Source organism: Schistocerca americana, chromosome 2 (genome assembly GCF_021461395.2).
Source record: "Schistocerca americana isolate TAMUIC-IGC-003095 chromosome 2, iqSchAmer2.1, whole genome shotgun sequence".
NCBI classification, from domain to species: domain Eukaryota; kingdom Metazoa; phylum Arthropoda; class Insecta; order Orthoptera; family Acrididae; genus Schistocerca; species Schistocerca americana.
Window position 1 is genome coordinate 203206790 of NC_060120.1, and position 12289 is coordinate 203219078.

The following is a 12289-nucleotide window of genomic DNA, read 5'->3' on the forward strand; positions in this document are numbered from 1 at the left end:
GTCCCTTAGGAAAATCGTCGATATCGGTCAATCTGTGCACTTGTAGAACGTGGACGGCCCGTGCTGTGCAAGTCCTCAACACTACCTGATAGATGCAAACGATTGCATGTCCCCATCACGTCACTTCGACTTCGTTAGTAACATGGAGCAACTTCCTTGTCTGACAAACCTTCTGTGCGTAACGCGATAAACGGACCCTATCATTGGTAGCAAATTTCCTTTGTGGCATGTTGGATGTTAATCTACTGACATTTTTAGTGCGTCCCTACTGGTGCATTACTTTCAACCAAAATGCTGCAATCCATTCGAGTGCGGCGCTCTATCCGTAGGTAGCGGTCACAGTAACTGTATATATGTTTACAAACGTTCCAATTGGAACAGCAAGTCACAATACCAACACGCCTGCACAACATATCGGGGTGATGCAACGTTTCTGTTAATGCGTATGCTTTGCAAAGTAAGAAAAAACACTGAAATCAAAGAAATTCCGAAACAAAAAGTTCGTAATTTAAGTAAGTCTGTAATTTAAGTAAGTCTGATGACGAAAAGCTGTACGTTGCCACTTCACCTAGATTAGAGTGACAAGATACACTACTGGCAATTAAAATTGCTACACCAAGAAGAAATGCAGATGATAAACGGGTATACATTGGAAAAATATATTATACTAGAACTGACATGTAATTACATTTTCACGCAATTTGAATGCATAGATCCTGAGAAATCAGTACCCAGAACAACCACCTCTGGCCGTAAATACGGCCTTGATACGCTTGGGCATTGCGTCAAACACAGCTTGGATGGCGTGTACAGGTACAGCTGCCCATGCAGCTTCAACACGATACCACTGTTCATCAAGAGTAGTGACTGGCGTATTGTGACGAGCCAGTTACTCGGCCACCATTGACCAGACGTTTTCAATTGTTGAGAGATCTGGAGAATGTTTTGCCATTCGTGCACCCAGGTTCGTCGTTGAGTACACCATCGGAAGCGCTCCTGACTGTGATGCAGCGTCAAGGGTAACCGCAGTCATGGTCTCCGAGCTGATAGTCCATGCTGCTGCAAACGTCGGCGAACTGTTCGTACAGATGGTTGTTGTCTCTCAAACGTCCCCATCTGTTGACTTAGGGATCGAGACGTGGCTGCACGATCCGTTACCGCCATGCATATAAGATGCCTATCATCTCGACTGCTAGTGATACGAGGCCGTTGGATCCACCACGGCGTTCCGTATTACCCTCCTGAACCCACCGATTCCATATTCATTGTATCTCGACCAACGTGAGCAGCAATGTCGCGATACGATAAACCGCATTCGCGATAGGCTACAATCCGACCTTTATCAAAGTCGGAAACGTGATGGTACGCATTTCTCCTCCTTACACGAGGCATCACAACAACGTTTCACTCAGGAATAAGTGCTCCTCCAACCGAATTCGCCCAGCCGTTCCGCTTACAAACGTGGTGGGGGTGGCGCGCCAACCTGACAGAGCCAATTCGCGCGCCTGCGTGTCATCTTTGCCCTGACCTGCAAACTTGGTCTCTGCTAAACTTGTTCACTCTTGCGGGGTTGGTAGTACCCTACCCCAGAACGACCATTCATTCAGTGCCTAAAGCTTTCTGCTAGTTCACACACTCACTCATTTATATACCGTCTAGGCCGCACAAAGGAACGGAAAATGGGAAACGTGGTACACAACAACAAAAATTCCATAAATAACACTGTTTAGTCCATTCTCTCCTTTTGGACACCAGCTGAGGTATTACCTGCAAGAGAAGAAACTCTTGCTAATAATTACTGCGTGCTAGCAATTTAATAAAACATTGGAACGGTACAACACGTTCCGTTTCACAGGTTCGAATCCTGCCTCGGGCACGGTTGTGTGTGATGTCCTTAGGATAGTTAGGTTTAAGTAGTTCTAAGTTCTAGGGGACTGATGACCTCAGATGTTAAGTCCCATAGTGCTCAGAGCCGTTTTTTGTGTCGCTCCTTGCTTGGGGCCTTGCGCGGCCACACACGTACCCGTCCCTACTCACGGCTGCCCTGGGCAGAGTCGTCGCGTTGCAGACGTGTGACCTTTCCTGATTTGTCTCTGGGAGAGCGGACCGGCCTCTGTGTGCGCAGGCCCTGCACCACCGCCAGCAGAGCCAGCAGCAGCAGGCGGCCGCGGCGGGCGACGCCTCCTCGGGGGCGGCGGCCGGCCAGGCGTCGTCGTCTTCGCGGCAGCCGCGCTGGATGCCGGCGCGCCAGGACGCCACCGAGACGGAGGTGTCGCGTACGCCCGAGGACTCGGTCTGCAGCAACGAGGGACCCAGCGCCGTCTACGCAGAGCTCGACCGCGACCTCCGGCCCTGAGGATTCAGCCCCTCGCCCCGGAGGCCACCGCGCCGCGAGTGGTTCTGACGAGGCGGGGGGACCACCGGCCCCGCGAGGGGGGCCACCTGCGAAGAAGGTCTGCGCGCTGCCGCGAGGCAGAGGTCATCCGACGTTGCCCTCTATCACTGTTCCTGCAGTGCTCCCGGGTGTACTCGGCTGTCACCAGGGGCTACAGTGTCTCCGTCACGATCTCCCGTGTCGTTTCCAGATTCTTCGTGCGTATTTGACATAAAAGCGATTCCACTCAGCGATCTTCAGTAGCGTACCTATTTATCAGCCCCCCTACGGGTGGCAGCCCTGCTTTGGAACGGGATCACTGCTCAAACCACTTCGGAATACGAACAAGCGAATGACTCCGTGTCACACACGACGACAACTAGAAGCCCTCCAACACTACTTGGTGATTCGCTTTTACATCAGTCTTCAGACGTCAAACGGTGGAGAACACGATGTACAACTTCCACTTAGGATGTGCGTAACAGACTTTAACACGTGAACAGCAAATCCTATGAGAGTCTCCAGCACTATCTCCAGGCAAAGACTAAGTCTGAAACTCCGAGCCGTCTTCTGCTTGTGAATCACACCATACCTTTCATCGTGTTGGAATTGTCAACGGACCTTCAGGCATTGTTTCGCTTCAAAGGTATTTCATTAACGCCGGTTATTTATTACCTGACCACACGTATGCTCTAGTCAACTCGTGGTATTAAAGTAACGAAGGGCCTACAGATGTAAAATTTTTGCCTGTTGTCCTCGAAGCACCGTTGCCAAACTGGACGATTGCTCGACGTTACCATTCTCAGCAGGTCTACCACAACACCTTCACTTATTCGACTGTTACTTTCTCTTGAAGAATACTTACGGTGATGTCTCAGCTGCCATTTATATTTATTGATATCTTTATAAGGGACTATCCTATCATCCACAGAGCGACAGCCAGGAAGCATTGTTGCAGCACCTGGAACATTGTTTCACCACTAGACTCGTCAACCTACAAGCTGAGTCAGCGTTGGCCAGTCTGTAGTTGGTGCTTTAGTATCTCTATCGACGCAATACACTCTTTCCTGTACCAGATCAACGTCTCCCCTACGACTCCTGACAGTAAAAATCTGTTATCAAATGGATGTATAACTCATCGCAGCTGCATCAAGAATCACACAAACGTCGGACGAAAGAGTCGTGAAATTCCATGTTACAACATTTTTCTTCTGTATACGACATCGGTATCTGGAAATGATACGCAGACATATCTGACCTTACAAACTATTTTCTGAACATTGGACACCTGTAAAAGTGTACGGTCGGACAGTGACTATTAGATAGGCAAACATTGCCTGAAACCAGGACTAAATTTGTTGCAGTGTCCTAAACTCTTAGCGAGCATATAAGAATCATGGAATTCCAACAAATAAGCTCACGCTAAAGTCGACTAGAGATTTTATGTCATTTGACCGTGTAAAGAATACAAGGAGAACAATTTGGCGGAAACATTTATACAATTCACTAACGCACCGTGACACTGTGAATCACCGTGTTCCAGGAGAATTTTGCTATATAACGATTTTCCAACAGCCTCTGATATCCAAATGTCCAACCTGGCCCCACATTTGTTTGTGAAGGAGATGTTGGCCCAGAGATAGGCTGCAAGCCGTCTTGCTGATTGGACTTTTGATCAAAAACTACCAGCATCACAAAAGGGTATGAGAATTACTGTTACGAAGGAGATGGTAACGTATCCTCTCAGTCATCGCACTTGCCTTTTGGAGGCCAGTGGCATCTATGACATCATTCGCATCAGCTCTGGAAACGTTGTTCTTTGCAAGAACGGTGCACAAAGTTTTATCCGCCTGCATTTCGGTATTCTCGACGGAAGAGTTTGGAACCCTCACTTCATTCGGAGCTCTTGCTACGACTCCACTGTTCCTGCAAATGCTCCAGGATCTCATCTACTGAGCGGATAGACCATCCACCAGAGAGTTTTGTTCCTGCGGGCACACTCGGGCAAGCCTGCAGCTCTGGGTGTGCTTCCAGAACAAAATTTAAAAAAAAAATGAAACTGACCAATACACCCACTTTTTCCTCCACTGCGACACGTCTGATACCATATCATTAAGTTTACCTCACCTGGAAAAGTGAGCTTTGGATATGCTCACACAAGAATAGGGATCAGCCAGCCCCGTCAACTGTGAAGTTCAGAGCTCTGCGTACTAATACTGTTTCCTCGAGAACTTCTTGGTCAATGAACAATTAACAAAATGAAATTAAAAGTGGTTACAAAGTACGCAAAGTGTTTCTGTACTCCTCACCTGTCTCGAACACTTATTATCGATGTCTTAGATAAGTGTGCGTTTAGAAGTAGACGCTTAGCAAGGGAAGTAAAGAAGAATGAGGTGCTCTACTAGAATCCTGTGCATTTTACGATGACGTAGTTAGTATTACGCTGTGCAGCTTTTATAGTGTAGCCACTCTCTATGAACCAGTACGTCTAAGACGTCTCTTTGTCAGCACTCGCTATACGATTTTGGAACTGTGAAATACAAATACAGAGGGACCACTGTTTTAGACGCAGAGTGAAAGCAGTGTGAGAGAAACAGTCAAGTAAAAGCGCAGCACATTTTGCTCCTCCTCGCTGGGCAGGGAACACCGGCATAAACGGATTTGGAAACCTCTGCGATTCACTCTGTCACCACTGCTCACGATATACGTATTTCAGAAACATTTGTTAAGCTATTTCAAAGATACCATATGTGGAACGAGACAAGAGAAGCTTTTGTAGAGTAAAAAGTATATGTATATTAGCTGGCTACTAGATTAAAAATTGTGCCAGTTTCGCTTCGAGCTGTTTCTGTTTTGTTACTGAATCTATTTTTGAAACGGGTGTTTATCGGCAACCATTGTTTTGGCCAGCAGTGGGCGGCTTGCATCAGAGCTTCTTTAGTGGCATTTTTACGTCAACGATAGTCGGTGCCCCCTCCACAGGAGACACTTTTAGAGAAAGAGAGAGAGAGAGAAGAGAGAGAGAGAGAGAGAGAGAGGGCGGCTCCTCCGAGAGCTTGTTGGCTGCCACCAGTTTGTGATTGTGTAGACGCCAAAGATTACGCTTGAGCGAGAGTTAATCAGCAGACCCTAATTAACGCCATATACTACTCATTACGTATCTCATCCCCAATGTGATAACGCCGAGCTTATACATGTGTAAATGTTTCATGGAAGGCATCTGCTCATACGCATGTACATATCGGACAGGACAGCTTCACTCACACCCATTCTTCCAAACTACGCCCCCCCCCCACCCCCCCAACTCCCCCATCCAGTACGATACCGCTACTTGTCAGGACAAGCTGAGACACGTCTCATTATTGCTTTACGTCTGTAGAATAGGTTCTCCTCCCTGAGCTATGCAGTGGTTAGCACACTGGACTCGCATTCGGGAGGACGACGGTTCAATCCCGTCTCCGGCCATCCTGATTTAGGTTTTCCGTTATTTCCCTAAATCGCTTCAGGCAAATGCCGGGATGGTTCCTTTGAAAGGGCACGGCCGATTTCCTTCCCCATCCTTCCCTCACCCGAGCTTGCGCTCCATCTCTAATGACCTCGTTGTCGACGGGACGTTAAACACTAATATCCTCCTCCTCCTGAGCTATGTGAAATATCAGATATTCAAACTTCTGTGATCGACAATAACGGTTATAAGGACGAAAAATCAGCTGCATGAAGATGCTAGTAAAGGTCCATCACGAAATCGCTAGACACATTTGGCTATCGTCAGATTTCTAGCACTGTGCAGTAGAGGTGGAGTGACCAGGGGGAATTAATAAAAGATTTGATTTCTTTCCACGATAAACAGAAATGCCTATAGAACAGTTTCAGTAAACTCTGTCAAGGGGACCTTACTGTCAACACGGATATCACTTTTCTAAAGCCGCGCAGTTCTCAGAGGGGCTCGAAAAAATCGCGTTTGACTATTTGAAGATCCTGGAACTGTGGAAAATACAAATCGTCGAGCTGACACTGCGAAGTTATGCAGCAATAAACCCAAGAAGATTCTATGGTATTGATGTACCACAACAACTTTCCTAGACACATGAAGCATTTCATCAGATTTTCCCATTTTTCCGTTTTTTATTATTAGCTGAAAAGGACCTGCTTCACTTGATTTTTATTCTCATTTATTTTGGCTTCTCGCTCCTCATCTGTTTCATTTCTTCATTGCTCTTTTATGTTTTACTCTTTTCAGATCACCACTAGCAAGATCTCTTCTTTTACGTTTAATACCATTCTCACTTTTCCTTGTTCGCTAGACACATTAGTTATGGGCAGATTTCTAGCGCTGTACAGCATATTGGCGCATGTGCCTCGCTATCATCTATATAAACTCTTCTGAGATGGAACGTATCCTCGCCGTAAGAAGGATATGGAATATTCGAGAACATTCTCGAACGTCCTCGAATACTCTGAAATACACTAGAGCGTTCTGGAACATTGTAGAACATTCTGGAACATTTTAGAACATTCTAGAGCATTCTAAAAATGCTCGAGCGTTTTGCACGGAACGTTTTGGCCTGTGTTGGTCACCTCAACACTCGAGTCCCACCTGCTTCACCAGTTTCTCATGAGAAATCCATTGGTGCAATGTCCTCTTTTGACACCCGTATCCTCCTACCCAGCCCCTGCAGTTGCAACCCGAAACCTTCTTCATGGAACGGGAATGAAGGGCTACCACACCATATAAACCTCTAGGGGTGACGGGGTAGTGGCTTGCGTGGATAAACCATGCTTGTATTTATTACATGTATTGATGACCGACTCTAAAGCTAGATCCATAATATCTTGACATTCACTAGAAAAAGAACGCCTGGCGATTCTTTGAATGTATGTGTTTCAGTGTGTTTGAGTACACCCAGTAACCTGGTGGCACAGTCATGACACTAAACTCAGGTGCTAGAATCATTAGTCAATAGTAGTGTTTTTGCTTGGGAGCAAGGTTGTTTTTTAGAAATAGTTATTGTTCCCACTGCTCTACTTCACCATAGACGTCGTAAAACCTCTAACGCCAGGACCAGGCTCGGCTGCATATAGTCTCTTTAGTGACTGTTGATACCTACTGCCTCTTGTGTGACTGTGTTCTTACCACACGTAGACTTGGCAGATGCTGTCCGTGATACTACCCAACATTTGTAACCATCTGTTCGTAGGTGTCACGATATCCTGGAAATACAATTCTCCAAGATGGTTCATTGAGTCACAAGATTGTTTAGAATAACATTTACGAAACTCCGTTTTGTGGAATCCGAATTAGCTCAACTCTCATTCTGCTAGTTACAGCCCGATCCTCACCCCTCAAACATCACACCAACCCTTACCCCCTTCCTCTAACCTCGGGCCCGCTCCTTTAGTGTGAGGAGAGGTGCCTTAACGAACCGTCGTTTAACCTGCACCTTGTTCCTCTTAGCTGGTATTTAGAAAGAAAATCATTAGTTGACTCTAGGGACACTGTCCTTGCCTTGCAGACCGCATCGTATTATTTCGAGCGCCCGCCATTGGTCTCTTGACATTTTTAAGACACAGTCGCCATCAGTCCTTCGAGGAAAAGTTAAATTGTACGCACAGTGCAGATAACCCTCAGTACTCCCATTGGTAAGCAGCAGGACACCATCGTTAACTGTAGAAAAGTTTTGACAAAAGTCGAAGACAGCTGATCTCTTGTAACTTCGGGTAAGATGTAGAACACCATTACCAGAGAAATTTACGCCATATGTTCACAATTGCATACACTACGTGTGGTAGGTTCACAGCCAGTGAGACGAGCAAGTTTATTCTGAGTGCTAATTAGCAGCCAAAGGGGCCGACACAGGCAACGAAGAAGGATATTCTCATTTGAAAATAGCGGAGTACTTAACTCCCTCAACGACGGTCTTGTTGAGGGTAGCTTGTCCCGGCAATTCGGTATCGCCGTAACCACACAGCACGATCAAACCACAAGTAAAACCTACTCTGCACCCACACATGAATTTCATAACTCTTTCCCAGATCCCATACTTCCTTTCTGTTGCCTCCCTCCACTCATCTTTCACCTTTTATCTTTCTCTGTCTGTCTATCAGCGCCCACCTACGATTTTAAACACACTCATAGCCTTTTGTATATACTCCTTTCTCATTCAACTTGTCCATTCAAAGATGTTTTGTATGTCAAAGAGAAATTTTAAATAAAATGTTTTATGTTGAAGATATATAAATGTATGTACAAGAAAAAAATATATATATATACATATATATATTCACAGAAAATATGTATATCACTATTAAATATCGGTAAATTACAATCGAGTTTTTTTCATCTTGCCCAATAAGCACTCTGTTAATACCTTTCTTAACTTTTTTCCTAGCAACATAACAATATCGTTAAGTAAAAAAGCCGATAAAACCAAGAACATCGTAAACACTCATTACTGAACATGCAATCATGAAGCACACTACACACTTTGCAACAAGATGTAAGTTGCTTGATGCTCAGCCTGCTCAAGCTGCTACCCATAAAACATGTTGCTTGTAGCAAGCTAAACTATCAGCCAAAGACAAACCAGTTCCTTACTGAAACCATATGAGCATCTACAACATACATTGTCAGAGCTACAATATACAAAGTACAATATGGACGGAATGCTCATGCACTTCAGAAACATTGCTTTTCGGATCGAAGAAATGAAATCATATTATCAGTGAAAAAGAAAGGAAGACTGACGAAGAAAACATCAGGTAACACAGCAACTGCAGAAGCATTCAAATTAACGCAGAGGTAGTTAACAACTAAAACTAAAGGTTACATTAGGAAAAAAATTAACATTTCATGTGCTGCTAGTAAACTGCCAATAACAATCGTATATCAATTGATATCTAGCAAAATATCACCCATTAGTATTTTCTTTGACTTATCTAAGACATGTGAATGTATGAATGTGTGAGTGTGTCAATCGTAATACCCTGCTAGGTAAACTAAGGTTTCTTCAATAGTACAGCCAACCAGTGGATAATTTCACATGTAACCCAAAAAAAGTAGGAAGTTGAACTTAATAATACAGCCAATTTAAGCAGAGGAGACTGTTCTGACTGGGGAGGTCACTTAGGGGATTTCACGAACCTGTCTTAGATCCACTACACTTTCTCACATTATGTAAATGGCCTTCCGGCTAATAGCAACAGGCAGCAATAGTTCTTTTTCTAGATTACACTAGTATTATAATCCTTCCAAACATACCAATAGCAACTGAACAAATGATAAACAGTGTTCTCAAAGGTATTATTCAGCGGTATTCCGCAAATCGTCTCACTCTCAATTTAAAAAAAGAAGTATTCAGTTCTGCACATCTGCAGGTATAAAAATGATAAATGTATTACACGGTGTGGAAACAATAGAAATGGTAAGTAGAATGAAAACCTGTTTTTACTGATATGACGTTAAGCAGGAAAAAAGTTTTTGACTTATTTACAAACTCAATTCAGCAACATTTGCATTTCGAAACATGAAAAACATGAAAGTTAACATATTTGGCGTATTTTCATTCAATAAATTGTATGTAATAGTGTTTGGTGTAACTCATCTTTAACAGAGAGAGCTTTCATTCATCAAACTTGCTGTAAGAATAATTTGTGGTGCTCACACACGATCTTCTTGTAGACATTTGTTTAAGAAGTTAGGTATTTTCACTATCCCTTCACGGTAAGCGGATACTCTCTTGAAGTTTGTTGCAACTATCCCTTTACATTTCAAATGGAACAGTGTTGTTCGTCATTACAATTGCAGAAGAAAAATTGGATTTCATTATTCCACATGAATGCTGTCTTTAGCAAAAAAAAAATAAAAAAGGGTGGAAAATGCTGCCGCCAAATTTTTCTTTTATCATTTACCCAGTTATGTAAAATATCTGACAGACATAAAAGTTACATTCGAAAACAAACTGAAAAATTCCCCTTAACAGCTGTGTACTATGTGAATGGTGATAGGTAGGAATCGCGAATATATATATATATATTGGTGGACATAATAACGTAGCCGTGTTTTATGTCTACGGGCGCCAACTCAGACCTGTCGCAATTTTCCCAATATATATATATATATATATATATATATATATATATATATATATATATAGCCAGCGTGCAGCCATATTTATGTAAGAATGTGTAATCTGAATGTAAAATCACTTGTACCATTTCATTACAGTTAATTGTACAAATAATTCAGGGCAGATAAAACTAACTATCCAACTTGAAAAATTAAAGTATGTAACATCCCCTCGTGGTGATCGGTTAAATAACAATGACCACATGATGGTAAACTCACAACTTCGAAAGTAAGACAATAGGTTCCGAAACACAGACGAAACGATATTGGGAAATATACACTTACTATCAAAACACCTCCTCCCCTACTCTAAGCAAAACAAAATGTGCTGATTTTGATAAAATCACTATTTGTCAAAACTGAAAAAAAGAAATATAATTGGACCACTTAAAACAAGAAGATCACCGGTTTAGTATGAACAATTCCACCATATCGTCTCAGAGTGCTTCTCGTAATTTACAATTATGTAAAGCTGTCAAAAGAACACGGGGAAATTTTCATGTTCGATTCCCAAATTAGTGATTTTGTCTTAAAGCAAGTACTTCCTGCTGTATTTTGAAACAGGCCAGTCCTATAATTTCTACTGTAATTATTGTGATTCAAATATGATGTACACGACAATGCAAAAGCGTTGCTACACAGTAACAATTACCGGTAAAGATTGGCAATTCTTAATATGACGAAAGCTACTGAAATAACTTTTGTGAATAACACATGAGAATATTTCGCTCATAACTGTCATACGACGCCAGAATAGTGCGTGCCAAGCAACAAGAAGATCGAGTCATTAAACTGACAAGGTACATTCAATAAGGTAAGTAATATGAAGAAATTGATACCAGGGTAATTATCAGAAAATAAATTGATTGAACAATAAGGCTTAAATATGCTTAAATGTAGCCATGAAAAGTAATAACAATAAAACCCAAGCAGCCTGCCAAGAGACGCGAGGGTTACAGTTATGCCACATCTGTTTTTCTCTGAAAGATTTTTCTGATTTTATTATTGATTGCGACCGTACCAGAGACTTCATTAACGCTGTGGTGAATGACAAACAAATATTTTGTAAAACGTGCCAAAATTATAATAACTCAGTTCACCTTTCCTCTATAAATCAGCTTGGAGCACCCACGTGCTAATGTACGAAAACATCAACCACATACAACCCAGCACTACACAGTTCATGGGCCTCTGTGGGAAGTGGTTGGACATAATAATGTAGCCGTGTTTTATGTCTACAGGCGCCAACTCAGACCTGTCGCAATTTTCCCAACATACGTTTTTAAATAAATGCAGGCAGAAATTGCTTCATTATAAATCAGGTACGCACTCACAGCTTGTTGAAGTTTTTTGTAACTGAAGTTTATTGATTTCCCACAAATAAGAAAAGTAAAATAATAAATATAATTCACAGCTTATCCTTGGAAACGCACAGTCCAATCAAGGGTTTATGTATCAGTGGAGGCTATTATCTAATTTACCATAAATCCCATAAATATTCCCCAATAACACCGTTCCACGGCACCAATACAAACTGCAAGTCATACACTGGCTTCTCACTAAAATTACTCTAAATCCAAAGGTCGAATAAAAAGCTACATAGTGCAGAATAATAGTATCACATAATCTATAGGTTAGCCAAGGTTTATGTGAAAGTTAAATTGTATAGGTTAGCCGAGATTCATGTGAAAATTGAATTGGTTTTCTTAATGTATAACTGTGAGCGCATACGATATATCTACACTCTTCCATATTGGATAATCAGTGTGATGTAGTGTACCTATAGCAAG

The 12289-nt window shown here is 42.6% G+C and overlaps 1 protein-coding gene across 1 annotated transcript in view; it reads left to right on the forward strand.

The window, feature by feature from the left end:
- LOC124593877 (probable G-protein coupled receptor 158) overlaps window positions 1-2356 on the forward strand; it is a 343981-nt gene extending 341625 nt beyond the window's left edge. The window contains exons 12-13 of the mRNA XM_047132224.1: window positions 2126-2161; window positions 2252-2356. Coding sequence (XP_046988180.1) covers window positions 2126-2161; window positions 2252-2356 — 141 coding nt within the window. The remainder of the gene's footprint in view (window positions 1-2125; window positions 2162-2251) is intronic.
- The last annotated feature ends 9933 nt before the right edge of the window (window positions 2357-12289 follow it).